This window comes from Doryrhamphus excisus, linkage group LG19 (genome assembly GCF_037039965.1).
Source record: "Doryrhamphus excisus strain RoL-2023G ecotype Guam linkage group LG19, RoL_Dexc_Guam_v1.1, whole genome shotgun sequence".
Classification (NCBI taxonomy): Eukaryota; Metazoa; Chordata; class Actinopteri; order Syngnathiformes; family Syngnathidae; genus Doryrhamphus; species Doryrhamphus excisus.
The window spans coordinates 9,709,943-9,727,583 of NC_136375.1; the positions used below are offsets into that span (position 1 = coordinate 9,709,943).

Sequence of the window (17,641 nt, forward strand, 5' to 3'; positions counted from 1 at the left end):
ATTAACCCCCCCGATACAGAGGTGTTCTTGTGATAGTGAAAGTGACACCGACTTCTCAGTGGGAAGCCGAGCAAGGCAGGCACACAAAATCAATCCAAAAGTCAAAAGCCACTTACTCACGGTTCTGTTGAATTTGTCTCATTGGGAATATTCTGCTAAAAATAAGCATCACATGACTGTACGTGTTTGAAATAGTTATTTTCATACCTTCCACCTTCCTTACCAGGTTATGTTCAGCCTTTTCCGACAAGATGACCACAGGAGGTGACTGGTAATAAAATGAGCAGAGCAGCTGGTCTTTGAATGAAAGCCCCCCCCCCACACGGAGCTCCTGTGGGAACACATGAAGCAGCTATGATTGTAAAACAATGTATAATGAAGTCTATTTAATTACTATCTAAGGCTGTTTGAATATTACACTACATTACTGAGTGGATGAGTCATGTTACTTTAATGTCTTTTAAAGTTATTGGTTTTCTCGCTGCTATTTATGCTTGCATGATTTATTAGTTGTCTCTCTGAGGCAGACCAGCCAGTTGCTACTAGTTGTTTTTTTATCTTTGTAATATCAGTTTTAATAGATGCTGCTGCCAGAGAGTGTCTGTGTAACAACAACAAATCACTCTCAAGAGTCACTGACAAAACTACACACAAATATAAACAATAACAGCCATAAAGAAAGTATATTACGGGGAAAGAAAGCACTTGGGATTAAAAGAAATACCGCAAACAAACTGCATCAGACCCCCTGAGGATTAACATCCAGTAGAACTAAAGGATATTTGACTTTATATTATTGCAAGTCTTACCCACAAAAAGCAGAAACAGTAGTAATATGTTGGTGCCAAAGAACCAATTCAAAGTGGCGCCCGTGTCAGACAATTCAATTAGCATCAGTTGTTCTTTGGGCAAATATGATCAATAAAGTCAGAAGTCACAGCCGATCTCACAACTAAAATTAGACAAAAATCCCAATCCGTGGTCAACATCTGACACTCATGGTTACCAAAATGTGCTCTTTAATTCGCTCCACTTATCCATTTGTTTAATTCAATATACCACAGACTGCATGTACTGCACATACATGGACCAGTGATAGCAAAAAGAACGCATAAATTGCAAATATCTAAGAGGAAATGTGCCTCTACCTCTTGTGTGTGACAATGGTGCTCTTTAAAATTAGAATTAAAGCATCCCAATAACGTCCTAATACTTTTATTGCATAGTTTTCAGTTGTCCTATGACCAAAAATCAGCGTGAACACTCGACAAATCGCACCCAAGTGTATTTTCTTGTCCACACAAGTGTGAAACATGCTGGGTGATGCTGTTCAACTCCAGTCCTGTAGGTGGCGTTGATGCATCTTATATTGGCTGCCACTGCCAACTGACCCTTTTTCCTATACTACCTACTCGACCCAACATGACACTATTAACTATTAAATATTGTCTATTTTCCAAAACAATATTCGTGGGCAATACCATATGGTGTGGTAGTGACGACTACGAGAGGTTGAGAGGTTTGTAATTGCTAACTTTTTTATGCTAAGGTTAGCTTACCTGTTGATGTACCTGCATGCCAGTCTCAATTTTGCTTTAGCGCTCCATTTACTATATATTTATTTGCTATATGTATATATATATATATATATATATATATATATATATATATATATATATATATATATATATATATATATATATATATATATATACAACGAATAAAAGTAAATAAACACAAGTGACCGTCATCCGTTCTCCATTACGGTTTGATAGCATAGCAGCTATGCTATTCATAAGCTATGCCAAAGCTGGTGCGTTCAATGTTTTTCGGACTGTAGTGAAGACTGAAGTGTGAAAACTGACAAACATTTTGAGACAATTATTGAATCGGAGCTCACTGCTTTTACCTCGCAGTATCTTAAGCAGTGCGAAGTTGCTCCGGTCTCTCTCAGTCGCCCTCTCTCTCTCTCTCTCTCTCTCCCACTCTCTCCAATTCGCACATTCAGACGGGTTTGCAAGTACCCACCCACCACTAGATCCACCATGCTTCACCGCAACACCTGCAGAGATTTCACGGGTAACATTCGCTTCCTTTACGCACCACCTCGGCGTGTCTAGCAGGTTTGGAACAGCATGTCCTGGGTGGATTTTTCTCCCCAATGCTGGAGGCTGCACGCTGGAGCCATGTGGAGCGCGCCCACGTCCCTCCGAGGAGGCAAGCATCGTCACCAACTCCTGTAACGAAGGAAGGGAGACACTTTCTTGGATAAGATCTGTCGAGGCGGGAGCACAAGAGAGAGGAGATGGTAGAGAAGTAAGTGCCAGAAAATTATTTGCCACCAAGCTGCAATCATTTCACATGTTTGCACCATGAGGGAAGGATGCTCAATGGAGATGTACTAGAATTACCCATTTTAATTGTTATAACTTTTTTTTGGTGGCATCTTGCATTTCTATGTTTACATACATATGCATGAGGCAACTCCTTAATATTATGTGCTTATGAGAAGTTTAATTTCATTTTATGGTTTTTATTCCATTTATATAACATTTAAAAAATAGGTTCTTTATGATTTTTATTTCATGTTTTATTTGATTTGCATATTTTAGTATGAGCTCTTAGGGTTATGCAATTACAACCACAGTTTCAAGCTAAGGCTTGGTTTATTTTATCAATATTTTAACATTTAATGAGCTTCCATTCAGTCTCCTTCGTACTCTTGCCACCTAATAGCAACAAGCTCTAGTGCACAGCAGTGTGCAGTATAGGTTATATTTGCAGTAAAAGCATGTGTAACCTGCTCCATTGTGGCTGTCATATTAATAAGCCACAGTCATATTAAATATTAAAAGGGTTATGCAACATTACATGTAGTATTACAAGCTGGAAGTGCATTTGGGTGTATCTAGACCTTCCGGTATAAGGAAAATTGACAAACCCCAGTATGTTTTTTGAAATCTGAAGATATATATATATATATATATATATATCTTATGCATATATTTGAAATAAATCTATTTATTAAATGCTACAGATGACAAAAATGATCCAGGAGTATTCTAAAACTTAATAATTTGACTTTTTTTTGTCAGGTCAATTGTTGCTAGGTCTGACAGAGTATTAGGGCTATATCGATAAAAAAATAAAGTATATCTAGAAATATAGAAATAAAGTTGTAAATTTATGAGAAAAAATTGTAATATTACAAGTAAAGTCGTAAATTTACAATAAAGTCATAATATTGCATGAACAAAGTTGTACATGTATGACAAAAATTACATAAATAAAGTTGGAAATTTTTGAGGAAAAGATGTTAATATTACGACAATAAAGTGGCAAATTTACAACAAATAACTCATAATATTATGAGAAAGTCGTAAATTTATAATAAAGTCATAATATTACATGAATGAAAGTTGTTTACATGTACAACAAAAATTACAGAAATAAAGTTGGAAATTTGCAAGAAAAAAATCTTAATATTAGGAGAATAAAGTTGTGAATTTACGACAAATAACTCATAATATTATGAGAATAAAGTCGGAAATGTACTAGAATATAAAGTCGGAAATTTATGACAAAACACTGTTAATGTTACAGAAATAGTCATAAATTTAAGAGAAAAAGTGGTAATATTACAAGAATGAAGTTGGAAATTTACGAGAAAAAAAATCACTGCTCTGTATGAAATATAGAAGAAAAAGCACCATCTGGTGTGGCAGAGTGTCCATTAATGGATGATAAATTGATCCACATTATTAATCAGTTCCGTCCCCCCAGTGGCCGCACCTGACCTCCTTGACCCTAAGTCCGCCGCCCAGAACTCCAAGCCCCGCTTGTCGTTCTCGGCCAAGCCGGTGGTGCTGACGTGCCCGGACGACGACGAGTGTGACACCCGCACCACCGTCATGAGGTGGAAAACCGTGTCGGCCATCTTCTTCCTGGTTGTGCTGTATCTCATCATCGGCGCCACGGTGTTCCGGGAACTGGAGCAGCCGCACGAGAGCTCCCAGAAACTGGCCATCCTTGCGGAGAAGCTGGAGTTCTTGGCCGTGCACGCCTGTGTCAACTCCTCAGAGCTGGAGGATCTGGTCAAGGTAGGGTGGGACATTTGAAGGCGCTATTTCTACATAAAAACCACAACAAACAGTCATAGTTTCAGTATGGTAACCATAATTAAATAAGATAGCCCACACTTATGACGATTACATTTGAAGTCTTCCCATGATTTGACGCATTAAAATGCATGTATAAAATATGAATTTTAATAGACGGTATTAAAATGTATAGTTTAAAAAGTGTAAATTCAAGTCGTTAATGATGGATTGAATTGTAGTCTCAAATCCAATTTTTCCATTTTAAAATATTCAATAACCCCGCCTCTCGCCCAAAGACAGCTGGGATAGGCTCCAGCACCCACCGCGACCCTCGTGAGGATAAGCAGTAGAAAATGAAAGAATGAATGAATATATTCAATAATGATAAGTTGCCTTTTCAGAGCTCTCATTTAGTTGCATCAATGTGAACCCGAGGCGCCATAATTGGTTGTATATTTATTTCTCTCTCGTTTGAAAAAGAAAAAAAAAGCTTTCATGCACACAGAGGAATGTCTTCTCTTCATTATAAAGAGAGAGAACGTGGATTTGTGTGTGCCGCCTCCCTGGAGCTATCACTTTGTATTCAGTCTCACTATTGATTTTGTGTATCAGGATAGTCCGGCTAGAGTTAGCCGTACAGTTGATCCTCGCTTTTTACAGGGGCTACGTTAAGGCGGGGCGCGACCTGTATTGACACAGACGTTCCTTGGTGTATTTAGTCATTACAACTGGAATAGCATATAGTCTATATACATAAGGAATCCCTGTACTGTATGGGTTTCGATCATCTTCTCCTTATTATATGAAGAAAAGCAGGAAAGTTACATAATACACTTGACATGCTTGTAATTAGCTGTGCTTGGATGTTTGCATCAGCTGTCAACTCACCCTTGTGAGAATTGATGCACACTGCCAATCTTCTGCACATGCACTAATAACGGTCGTCAATCTATTGTTGTTCCTCTCTATTTTGTTCTTAATTCCCTCGCTCCAGCAAGTGGTTTCTGCGGTTCGAGCAGGTGTGAACCCGTCGGGAAATTCCTTCAACCAGACGAGCCTGTGGGACCTAAGCTCATCCTTTTTCTTTGCGGGAACTGTCATCACCACCATTGGTAAGCCCAGTTCATCCTTCCTCTCCTTGTTCAGCCTCTGGAGGGGGAAGAGAATGAAGATGTTTTAAAGAGTGCTTCAAAAATGCAGTCAATTATAAGCAAGCGGTCACGGTGCAATTGTATTGATCATGATGGCAATCAAATTGGCTTTCTGCAGCAGGAAATAACATCCTTGCTTTCTTTGTAATCCTACATAATGCCCCTTTATTCACAATGGCTCATTGCCACTCAATGATGACATCATCATTTCTCCTCTGCAATTACTGGTGAACTTTAACCTCCCTTCATTTCTTCTACCTCCACCTGTTAGAACTGATATAAACTCATGAAACACAATGAATTGATGGCTGTGTGAGTAAACCTCACCGCTCTGGACTTTCAGTTGACAGCCGAGGCTGTTAGCTTGATGGCTAGCGCTTTCAACTCTTTCTGTGGCCCTTGGTTCGAGCAGGGCGGAGTGGGTTACATTGATGCACTGAGCCGGATGAGAGTGATGTTTGGGGGGAGGGGGGGTATAGTGTCACGGATGTCAGCAGTTGAAAAGCTTTGCCTTTTGAACTCGATGTATGCCCTTTAACTCGATGGCTAGTGCTTCGGGTTGGCTGGACCAGGTGGGTTACAATGGTGCCTTGACCCGGATGAGAGTGAGGTTTGGGGGGTAAGTGTGACGAATTCCAGCAGGGAATCGAGTTGAAAAGCCCTGGCTTTTAGCTAGATGGCTTGCGCTCTCATCTCTTATTCTGTGGACCTTGATTCAAGTCGGGCTGGCTGCACCAGGCGGGTTGCAAGGAGGACTCTGCAAGTAACCGTCACACCCTTGACAACACAGGACTTTAACAAGATGGCTAGCGCTCTTATTTCTTATTCTGTGGACCTTGATTCAAGTCGGGCTGGCTGCACCAGGCGGGTAGTAGGGATGAGTCTGCAAGTAACCGGCACACCCTTGACAACACAGGATTTTAGCTTGATGGCTAGCGCTCTCATCTCTTATTCTGTGGACCTTGATTCAAGTCGGCCTGGCTGCACCAGGCGGGTTGTAGGGATGACTCTGCAAGTAACTGTCACACCCTTGACAACACAGGATTTTAGCTTGATGGCTAGCACTCTCATCTCTTATTCTGTGGACCTTGATTCAAGTAAGGCTGGCTATACCAGGCGGGTTGTAGGGATGACTCTGCGAGTAACCGGAACACCCTTGACAACACACGATTTTAGCTTGATGGCAAGCACGCTCATCTCTTATTCTGTGGACCTTGATTCAAGTTGGGCTGGCTGCACCAGGCGGGTTGTAGGGATGACTCTGCAAGTAACCGGCACACCCTTGACATCACAGGATTTTAGCTTGATGGCTAGCGCTCTCATCTCTTATTCTGTGGACCTTGATTCAAGTCGGGCTGGCTGCACCAGGCGGGTTGCAAGGATGACTCTGCAAGTAACCGTCACACCCTTGACAACACAGGACTTTAACAAGATGGCTAGCGCTCTTATTTCTTATTCTGTGGACCTTGATTCAAGTCGGGCTGGCTGCACCAGGCGGGTAGTAGGGATGAGTCTGCAAGTAACCGGCACACCCTTGACAACACAGGATTTTAGCTTGATGGCTAGCGCTCTCATCTCTTATTCTGTGGACCTTGATTCAAGTAAGGCTGGCCATACCAGGCGGGTTGTAGGGATGACTCTGCGAGTAACCGGAACACCCTTGACAACACACGATTTTAGCTTGATGGCAAGCACGCTCATCTCTTATTCTGTGGACCTTGATTCAAGTTGGGCTGGCTGCACCAGGCGGGTTGTAGGGATGACTCTGCAAGTAACCGGCACACCCTTGACATCACAGGATTTTAGCTTGATGGCTAGCGCTCTCATCTCTTATTCTGTGGACCTTGATTCAAGTCGGGCTGGCTGCACCAGGCGGGTTGCAAGGATGACTCTGCAAGTAACCGTCACACCCTTGACAACACAGGACTTTAACAAGATGGCTAGCGCTCTTATTTCTTATTCTGTGGACCTTGATTCAAGTCGGGCTGGCTGCACCAGGCGGGTAGTAGGGATGAGTCTGCAAGTAACCGGCACACCCTTGACAACACAGGATTTTAGCTTGATGGCTAGCGCTCTCATCTCTTATTCTGTGGACCTTGATTCAAGTAAGGCTGGCCATACCAGGCGGGTTGTAGGGATGACTCTGCGAGTAACCGGAACACCCTTGACATCACAGGATTTTAGCTTGATGGCAAGCACGCTCATCTCTTATTCTGTGGACCTTGATTCAAGTCGGGCTGGCTGCACCAGGCGGGTTGTAGGGATGACTCTGCAAGTAACCGGCACACCCTTGACATCACAGGATTTTAGCTTGATGGCTAGCGCTCTCATCTCTTATTCTGTGGACTTTGATTCAAGTCGGGCTGGCCGCACCAGGCGGGTTGTAGGGAGGACTCTGCAAGTAACTGTCACACCCTTGACAACACAGGATTTTAGCTTGATGGCTAGCGCTCTCATCTCTTATTCTGTGGACCTTGATTCAAGAAAGGCTGGCCATACCAGGCGGGTTGTAGGGATGACTCTGCGAGTAACCGGAACACCCTTGACATCACAGGATTTTAGCTTGATGGCTAGCGCTCTCATCTCTTATTCTGTGGACCTTGATTCAAGTAAGGCTGGCCATACCAGGCGGGTTGTTGGGATGACTCTGCGAGTAACCGTAACACCCTTGACAACACAGGATTTTAGCTTGATGGCTAGCGCTCTCATCTCTTATTCTGTGGACCTTGATTCAAGAAAGGCTGGCTATACCAGGCGGGTTGTAGGGATGACTCTGCGAGTAACCGGAACACCCTTGACAACACAGGATTTTAGCTTGATGGCTAGCGCTCTCATCTCTTATTCTGTGGACCTTGATTCAAGAAAGGCTGGCTATACCAGGCGGGTTGTAGGGATGACTCTGCGAGTAACCGGAACACCCTTGACAACACAGGATTTTAGCTTGATGGCTAGCGCTCTCATCTTTTATTCTGTGGACTTTGATTCAAGTCGGGCTGGCTATACCAGGCGGGTTGTAGGGATGACTACGCAATCGGCACTTTACTCCCCAAAGTCATTATAAGACACCCTGAAGGTATTTTAGAGACTGATGACTCCATTACAACCCAGTACACACGTCATTAGTCAGACTAAAACAATAATAATTGTTACCCATGTGTAGTTAAATACAATGAGTCACTTTTAAATGATCTCATTGTGTTTTGACTGGAGAGCCATCCTTGTTTACACAGCTGACATTTTTTAATTAAATACCGCCTTCCTGTCGAGTCGAATTAATTAATGTTGTCTACATTTCATCTCTGCTAGGATTTGGGAACACCTCCCCTCACACAGAAGGGGGGCGGATATTCTGCATCATCTACGCCCTAATGGGGATTCCCCTCTTTGGTTTCTTGCTGGCCGGCGTCGGCGATCAACTGGGCACCATCTTTGGGAAGGGCATCGCCAAAGTGGAGAGGATGATCGTGGTGAGGCTGTACTTGTGTGTTATTTCACGACATGGGGGGAAAAAAAGGGCAGATGGCGCAATGTCAAAGAGTCACTGTCAACATCTCTCAGAACCGCAGAAGCACCAGATCAACAGTTGTCTTCGTGCAACTCGTGCACGGCCTGTGCAGAAGCAGCCGATGCACGTTTTTAAGGGTTGCCATGTCAACAGCCTGCTGGGTACCATAATAAAAGACAGCTTCCTCTGACTTGAAAATGACAGCTGTATGACTGTTTTGCATCCTAAGCCTGATGCATCAATATCAAATTATGCAACACTTAGCATGTTCAATTAGTCATTCCTGACATTAAATATAAATTCAAGAATATAAATGCATGCAACACCATCTGGCTGGTTGGTTGGTAGCGCCCACAAATCTCACTTGGACTTGGTTAAGCTATAACGATAAATCCCTTATTATATACAGGGTCAGGCAAAATCATGTGACACATTTGTAGCTTAAATAAAAGGCAAATAAAGTAAAGAAACAAAAAAGGTTTTATTTTTTAAGTACAAATGCCATTTTTATGCCATTTTGCTTTGTTTCTTTATAATGCCATTGTTTTTAGGGTTTTTTTTTTCAGTTGCTGCCATGAATTGGACTGGTGAGCATCGCGCTTGTGGAAATGTTTATCAAAACAAACTAATCTGTAACTCCAACACAACGAGCATTCCGTTTGCACTTCAATCTTGGTAGACATGATCCCGTACCAGCTCCAAACACCATCTTGTTATGGGTTACCAACTTCAGAGATACTGGATCTGCATTGAAACCAAAATCAACCGGCCGACCTCGCACCGCCAGAACTGATTTAATTTTTAAAACATAATGAAACAGTTGTTGGTTAACGTACAGGCCTCACAGCTTGGAGACCCGGATTCAATTCCACCCTCGGCCATCTCTGTGTGGAGTTTGCATGTTCTCCGGTTTCCTCCCACATTCCAAAAACATGCTAGGTTAATTGCCGACTCCAAATTGTCCATAGGTATGAATGTGAGTGTGAATGGTTGTTTGTCTATATGTGCCCTGTGATTGGCTGGCGACCAGTCCAGGGTGTACCCCGCCTCTCGCCCGAAGACAGCTGGGATAGGCTCCAGCACCCTGAATGAATGAATAATGAAACAGAATGGCATTATATTTACTTTTCTAAATTAAAAATACTTTTTTGTTTTACTTTATTTGCCTTTTATTTAATCGACAAATGTGTCATATCATTTTGCCTGACCGCGTATAATACGTGATATCAATCGTCAAAACCTTTGGACATCGGACACGCTAAAATTTTGCCTCAGTTTTCGTACTCTCGCCTTTTTTGTGCAGTATTGCACACAACTAACTCGTGCGTCTGTCCTGTACTGCAGTATTCTGCATAATTGATATCCATTTTGTTTTTTTAAACCCAGTATTTAAATACAGCCACAAGTGTTAAGTGTATAATACAACCATTGTTGTGTATTTTGGGGATTGGTTCACTGTTCACTGGGCAGGACAGTCATCCATCAAGGTGGTAGTACGAACCCTGGACAATTAAGTCGTATGATTAATTCAATAGATACATGCCATAAATCATTCAGTAAACAAGAGACTTGATTCAAAGTGTAAGGTTAACAAAAAAAAGTGCATTGAGCTCCATGGCTCTCTTTTATGTTGAAGGTCAAGTACAGTAAGAATTCCCAAATGGTAAATGATTATACATGAAGAGAGCAGCAGGTTCACATCTTCATAATGAGCCAGTGGGAGCTTACGGTCAGGGCCTCTGCACACCGCTTGCACGTGTGCACGCATACAAACAGGTTCTTCTGAGCACTTAAACGATACACTCAGAAGGTACACAGTACAGTACCTGCGTTGAGACTAAGGTTTCCAGAGTTAACCGCATGTTGTTGATTCCTCGGTTCCTTGGCTCAACCCCTCCACCCCCCGTGGGGGTTGCCGTAAACGATGCACAACAAGGTGTTGCAGAAACCACATAAGATCTACCATTGCCTCTAGAGCTTATTAATATTGAGGCAAGGATGACAGCTGTATACTACTTCCTGTCCTGCGCCTGCACTCAGTGTAGCTGTGGGGCTTACATAACTGACAGGGGGGAAAAGGGGGGCAAGATGTTCCAGCAACCTGCTGATAGCAGTCACCTCATGTGGAAAGCCAGTTTTCTCTGGTGTGCTGCAAAGGAACTAACTGCAATAAATCCATGATGGCGTACATGTAATATTTACAGCACCTACCAGATACTATACTTCAGCTGCAGCTCCGATACGTCTTGTGGGAGCTGATTTATTCAAAACTGGTGAAATATTGTATATGTTTCTCCAGCCGTGACAGAACCCCCCCTCCAGTCCATCATGCTGTCTCTGGTTGGATAAGCAGGTTTTCAGTGTTGTCAAATTTGCTTGAAAATGAAGTCTCGTTTGTGTCATCCGTCGCTCATCATGAGTCAGCGTTCCACTCGCTGACTCCTCTATTATTATGTTTCCTCCAGAAATGGAAAGTCAGCCAGACAAAGATCCGTGTAATCTCCACGCTGCTCTTCATCCTGTTTGGCTGTCTCATCTTTGTGGCGCTGCCCGCTGTCATCTTCAAGCACATTGAGGGCTGGAGCACACTGGAGTCCATCTACTTTGTGGTCATCACCCTCACCACCATCGGCTTTGGAGACTTTGTCGCCGGGGAAAAAGGTCCACTGTTTTGAACTTAATAAGTCCCAAACTTTCCATTTTGTAACATCATTTTTGACGACTTTCCCCTAAGAGGGCTTAATGATTATGGGTTAGAGGACAGCATCTGTGCTAACACAGGTAATTCTAAGTAAACAAATCAGGGTTTCGTGCGACCTAGTCACTGCACATTGAGCACAGCGCTGCTTTGGCATACATTAAATGACTGCGTCACTGTCTGTGAGTCACTCGGCGGCCCACATCTTTATTAACGGATAATCAGACGTGTTTCAATGCAACTTAAACTGCCATCTACTCTGTACTTTCTGCTCTGGTTCTAGAAACCAATACATTGACTCAGTTTGCTGCTGTGATTCTGCAGGTGGTTCAGAGAGTCCAGAATACCTGAAGTACTACAAACCTGTGGTGTGGTTCTGGATCCTGGTGGGCCTGGCCTATTTCGCTGCAGTTCTCAGCATGATCGGAGACTGGTTTCGGGTCATATCCAAGAAAACTAAAGAGGAGGTAAAGCGGGGAAAGGATTTAAGCATATAAATGGCTAAATGAAATAACTAAAAGAACTAAAATACAAACATAAGGCGGAAGAAAAGAAGCCTTGTGAATGAATGAATGAAGTATTCTACGCTGGCTACAAGGTGTTCACAACAGACAATAATAACATCATCATCATCATCATAACACAAGCTAAAACTCAGCTTTGAACCTCCGACGAAGGCCCCCTCGGGAACACATGTACCGTGACACAAACAGGCTTATTTAATGTTGACTAGCCTACTGCGTTGCCATTACATTACATTGATGAGACAATAGCCACCGCCGTCCAGAACCGAAAAAGCAAGAAACGTTTGAGTCTGTTATGTTATTTATTTCTAATATGTGTTATTTTCTCGGATTATATCTACTATATTGAGTAATACATATGTAAAGGTGACTATAGGGGTGCTATTTCTTGTCAAGAGGGCTCTAACAATGTGTCATAACGACCAAAATATTCCATATATTGATTTTGAATCCTTCTGGTTGGAAATTGACTGGAGTCTGGAACCAGTTAACCCCAATAAACCAGGGCCGACTGTAGAAATATCAGAAGTGTTCTCATAAAATGAAGGCAACATCTAATCAAAACTTGACTTTTTGTAGTATTACGGCTTTTTCTCATAAAGTGAAAACTTCATCCATGTAAAACTAGCCCCATCTCTCATAACAATTCCGTAATATCTCACGTCCGTCTCATGTGGAGAGAGCAAAGCCTGTTGAGATCTCTTCAGCTGTTCCACAAACGCACCATTTGAACGTGAGCCAAACTCTTGTGTGGCCTGTTTTATACACACAAAATGTCAGCGATGAGTCCTATGTCTCACATGCTGTACACGCTTATAGGATATGTATTCATCGAGCAGCTTCATGGTTATTTGCATGTGATATGGGGTAGAGTACGCGCAGGCGTCCTCCTGCATTAACCAGACACATGTTTGCCTTATTGTACTCTATTGTATAACCCATTAGGAAAAAAGTGTTAGGGTAGAGAGTACAGTGAGCCGAAGAGACTTAAAAGCTTTTGCAAGATGGGCGGACAGACGGTGAAAGTGAGAAAGAGGAGGAGGCGGCATGCACTCTAGTTTGTGTTTGTGTGTGTATATGTGGGTGTGTGTGTGTGTGCGTGCTACAGAGCGAGACATACGTTCTCACTTAAATGCACTGACACTTTAACCAAGCACACTCTTCACAGCTTCATAAATAAACAAACAGCCCAGTGAGACCTGGTGCAAGGTGACGATCAATACCGGGCTTCATGGTTTATCATATCAAATAGGATGAAAACATAAAATCTGAAGGATACAGTCTGGTTTTATAGCTATTTTTAATGAGCGTCGGTGTGGTAAACAATATTATGTTTTATTGTCTTTTAGTTATGGTTGGTCAGGGGCACCTAAACTATCCAACTGTGAAAAAAAAAGTGTTGCAATTTTCATCTAATTTAATGTTTACATAAAATATTAATTTGATCAATATTAAATTTCATCCTATTTTCTTCAAATCTGTCGCTGCAGGTTGGCGAGTTCCGGGCTCACGCGGCAGAGTGGACGGCAAACGTGTCAGCGGAGTTCAAAGAGACCCGACGGCGACTCAGTGTGGACATCTATGACAGGTTCCAGCGTGCCGCGTCCATCAAACGCAAACTGTCATCCGAGCTTGGCATCAACGCCTCCATGAACCAGGAAATGACACCGGGCAAGCGGACACTGTCAGCCAACTTTGGCGAAGACAGGGAGGCGTACTCCAACTTGACACTCTCCCTCAGCCCCGTCCCGGGGGCGCTGACCAGGAATGGCAGTCTCTTCCTGAACGGCCTCAGCCCGGACTTTGCGGACCGGCGGGACATTGCAGTCAGTGAAAACCCCAAATGACAAAAAAGGCAGTAAGGGGACTGACAACAAACATCTAAGATTTACAAGATGAATCTTCAGATTGTCTTAACATAAATCCATCATGTCTGTGCCAACGTGGTCGTCACCGTGCTCTCATTAGAATTTAGTAGGAAGTGATTCAAAATGACTGTGGACTTGCTGCCCAAAACCTCACAAACACGCTAAATTATGATGAGAAAACATGGCAGGTATGCTGCAACACATTTATTTTACTCCACAAACACAGCCGACACACAAGCATGGCTTAAATTATGAAAAACATATACAAAACATTTACTGAAGCATTTTTTTCACTCCACAAATCATAGCAGATATGATGCAAAACTGACCACAAACATGGCTGGCCTGATAGAGCCCTCCTCGGATATGGCTGACATGCAGTTAAAAGCTCAACAAACACGGCTGACATGCAACAACCCTCCATAAACATGGTTGAAATTATGAAAAACCATGTAAGGCAGGTTTTACTCCACAAATATGGCGGAAATGATGCAAAATTTCTCAAGCATTTTCAGTCAGGCAACACAATACGCAAGCATGGCTGACATGATACAGCACTCCTCAAACATGTCCACTCCGCAAATATGGCTGACTCGACCAACATGCAGCAACCCTCCACAAGCATGGCCGACATGATGACAAACATAGAAGCATAGCAGTCTTGCTGCAACGTGATTAACAAGCATTTATTTTAGTACACAAACACCATAGTCAACCTGGTACAACACTACACAAACATGGCTGCTGCTGCTGCTGCTGCTGCTTAAAGTGCATTTTTTGTAACAAATCCTACTAAATCCTGGTGAGAACACACACTGCTTTACTGTGTTAGTGACTGAGCCAGATCTGTTTGTTCTGGACAAGAGAAGAGGAAAAAAAGATTGTATCGGATGTGAGACACGGCCAGTAAATTAGTGCATTGGTAAATCTAGAAAGCAGTAGATGTAATTGTGCTCATCTCGTACAGATTTACCAGAGGTCCTGACATCTGCATCAGATATATCAGCGGATCCTCTGCTATCAACACGACAATGCATCTGTGCAAAACCAACACAAAAAAAAACTATAATGTATATGTGTTGCTTATATCTTTACTACTTTTTACTCCCTGCATCAACATGCATTGTGCGTTCCGCTTGAGCAGCTCGCGAGATGAAGATGAATGTTGACTTTTTTTTTTTTTTGCTTCTTTGGTGACTGACGAATAGCTTTTCAGCCCTGAGGGATCACCCGGGTGTGCCTTACTGAAAAGCCTACGGTGAACCACAATGCACGATAGACTGAGCATCTATCATTTGAGTTGGATATTCTTGGGGGGGGATGGATCAAAAAATTCATCCTATATTGAAGTATTTTCAACCAGTGTTCAAGATGCAGTGCAATGACACCAAAGAATATTTTTTCCGAAGGCCAAATCACAAGATTTTTGCTAATTCCCTTCTACTGTTATAGTAGCCAAACTAGCTAACTCTCTCTGCAAGACAAGTGGTCCAATTTGAATGTATTATTATTATATTGCAGCAAGATACTTTTATACAGTAGTGTATTTCATTGAAATACACACAAATAGTACATATACACCAATTAATACAATACATTCAACCCTTACTGCTATTGAGCCCTAAAGGCCTCTTATTCCACCCCCCCCCCCCCACACAGTGGAAGCTGTCAATCAAAACAATTCTGTCTCGGGAGCATTACATCATATGTCACATGGTCACGTGTCAGTGTGCACATACTGTATATCGATAAACGAGCACCTTGTTCTTGTCTTCTAATGTTTTTCTTCAAAATACCACTACAGGCATGTTGAATGTGTTTTTCCATTCATGAAACGCATATTGAATGTAAGCATACTGCTATATCAAATATATATATATATATTGCCATAAACCACAAATGCATTACACAGTGCAATTTGTAATATTAAAAAAAAAAAAACACAAGTGCACAGTTTAGAGTAGTGATTCTTAACTGGTTTGGCTGCGGGACCCACCATCACAACTCCAACCCAAATTACGTTATGTAATTATGTTATGGCGCTATTCTACAGCAGATATCGGCAACTGTGTGTACACGAGGTGCATTCACGGGTATCAGGTCAGCCCGCCGCCCCCCCAGGCAAAAGCCTGCAAATTCACCTTTGGGTCACTACCCACTAGTTGAGAATCACTGGTTTAGAGGTCCACATGATTTGTGTTGCATGCAAGTGTGCAATGTTATTTCATGTTTTCCTGTGCTCATATTACAAATATTATTTACAATTTTCAAGTTTAGAATAAATTTTTTTTAATGCAAAACACTGGAGGATGTTTTTAATAGTTGAAATTACACATTTTAACCTTTAACATTTTTTGTAGTATATTTCAAAATTCAGAAAATGTTTAATTTCTATTATTCTTATGATATTTAATATTTTTAATTTTTTAAATACTACAGTTTTATTTGTGTAATATTAAGCTTTATTTTAAGAAGAACCCTGCGCATTCATGATTCAGCAATCACAGCCCTCCAATTTGTGGTATTTTTGTTTTTTTTTTACTTTTTTCTTGTAAAGATACAACATAATAGTTCATTCTCAAACTATAATACTTTTTCCCCCTAACAAATTTTATTTTTTCCACTCAATATTATGTATTATTGCGACTTTCTGTTAACTTACTCTGTAGTTTCGTATCATTACAATTTTTTCCTCATAAAATAACTTTAAATTACAAGCTTTTCTCATACAAACATAACACAAAACTTGGCTTGGATTGTTTTGCTGCCTTCAGGTGAGGGTAGAAATAACCTAATAATAAAGTCACTGACCCTACAAACACATTACTAAAGAACACAATGTGGCTGCACACAACATGACATAACATTTGCAACATCTTATACTGTAAGCTCACCACAGGCCCCTTCTATCATTTCCGCCATGTACAGTATTGTTTACACAAAGAAACAAATGACTCACATTGCATCTTCAACGTGTGTTCTGCCATGGTTCCGCCTTAATGCAAATGGACAGGTTGTGTTAATGAGGCTAAAGATAGAAAAGGGTGACATGGCGGCTGTCCTCCTCCTGTGCTGCCTCTTACAGTAGACAAGACTCTCATCACCTTGAAAATGACACAGAAAATCAGAAATACTTGCAGCTGGACACTTTTGCTGAGATTTGATATAATGTAGCCAGACCACTGAAGCTGTGAAATACAGTATATTGGAGTGTATAGTGTAATTTAGGCAGTAGCCGTGTCATTACTGTGGATGGTGAGAAGAATGCTGAGCTCACACATGAGAGAACGTGCGTTTGGGGGGGGGGGGGTGTTGCCACGTGACTTGTCTGTGCTACAGTGTTGATCAGCCTATAAATAGAAATTACCTCAATAATTTTTATATGTTTTTGACTTTGCTAACATTATGTGCTGCCATTTTTTTAATCCTGAGGATCCATGGTGACTCAGATAGCGGTAAAAGAAAATGAAATTCACCTTTTTTGTGCTGATGTCCAAATGTTGGCTAGCAGGCTACTTCCTGGTTCACAGGCGACGACTCAGCCCATTAGGAATGTACCATTTTTGGGGGAAATTGAATAGAGAACAGTTTCACTGTCTCACAAATAGCAAAAGGATAAAATCAATTCCGCTAATAAAAAGTGTAAAAAGTCGAAGAACTGTCTGTCACAGTCTGTTAGCTCACAGGCTACTTCTTGGTTCCTGGATGATGCCAACAGGGTCATACCATTGACTTTTTTGAGTCTGGGGTGAAGCTTACACGGCAAAACGACAAAATACATGCCTTCAACAAAAG

The 17,641-nt window shown here is 41.8% G+C and overlaps 1 protein-coding gene and 1 long non-coding RNA gene across 4 annotated transcripts; one reads left to right on the top strand and one right to left on the bottom strand.

Annotated features, from left to right (window-relative positions):
• Positions 1-1,406: 1,406 nt before the first annotated feature.
• Positions 1,407-16,141, top strand: LOC131106875 (potassium channel subfamily K member 2-like). Of its 3 annotated transcripts, none has more exons than XM_058056355.2 (8): positions 1,407-1,519; positions 2,009-2,316; positions 3,770-4,100; positions 5,095-5,212; positions 8,558-8,718; positions 11,222-11,417; positions 11,779-11,921; positions 13,469-16,141. In XM_058056355.2, exons 2-8 carry the CDS (start codon positions 2,306-2,308, stop codon positions 13,823-13,825), a joined length of 1,317 nt encoding a protein of 438 aa, XP_057912338.1. In that variant the 5' UTR covers positions 1,407-1,519; positions 2,009-2,305; the 3' UTR covers positions 13,826-16,141. The 3 variants fall into 3 exon arrangements, with proteins under 3 accessions (XP_057912338.1, XP_057912340.1, XP_057912339.1); XM_058056357.2 differs by having other exon boundaries at positions 3,784-4,100; XM_058056356.2 differs by lacking the exon at positions 1,407-1,519 and having other exon boundaries at positions 1,983-2,316.
• Positions 3,576-17,067, bottom strand: LOC131106877 (uncharacterized). Its single transcript, XR_013630425.1, has 4 exons — positions 16,806-17,067; positions 11,818-11,910; positions 4,989-5,249; positions 3,576-4,129 (listed from the first exon to the last, which is right to left on the bottom strand). It is a non-coding gene; the product is annotated as an uncharacterized LOC131106877 (long non-coding RNA).
• Between the last annotated feature and the right edge of the window lie 574 nt (positions 17,068-17,641).

Bases quoted from the DNA above. Each gene is read 5' to 3' on its own strand.
- LOC131106875 (XM_058056355.2), top strand. The intron at 5,213-8,557 runs GTAAGCCCAGTT...CATCTCTGCTAG, and splicing joins AACTGTCATCACCACCATTG to GATTTGGGAACACCTCCCCT. The intron at 11,922-13,468 runs GTAAAGCGGGGA...CTGTCGCTGCAG, and splicing joins CCAAGAAAACTAAAGAGGAG to GTTGGCGAGTTCCGGGCTCA.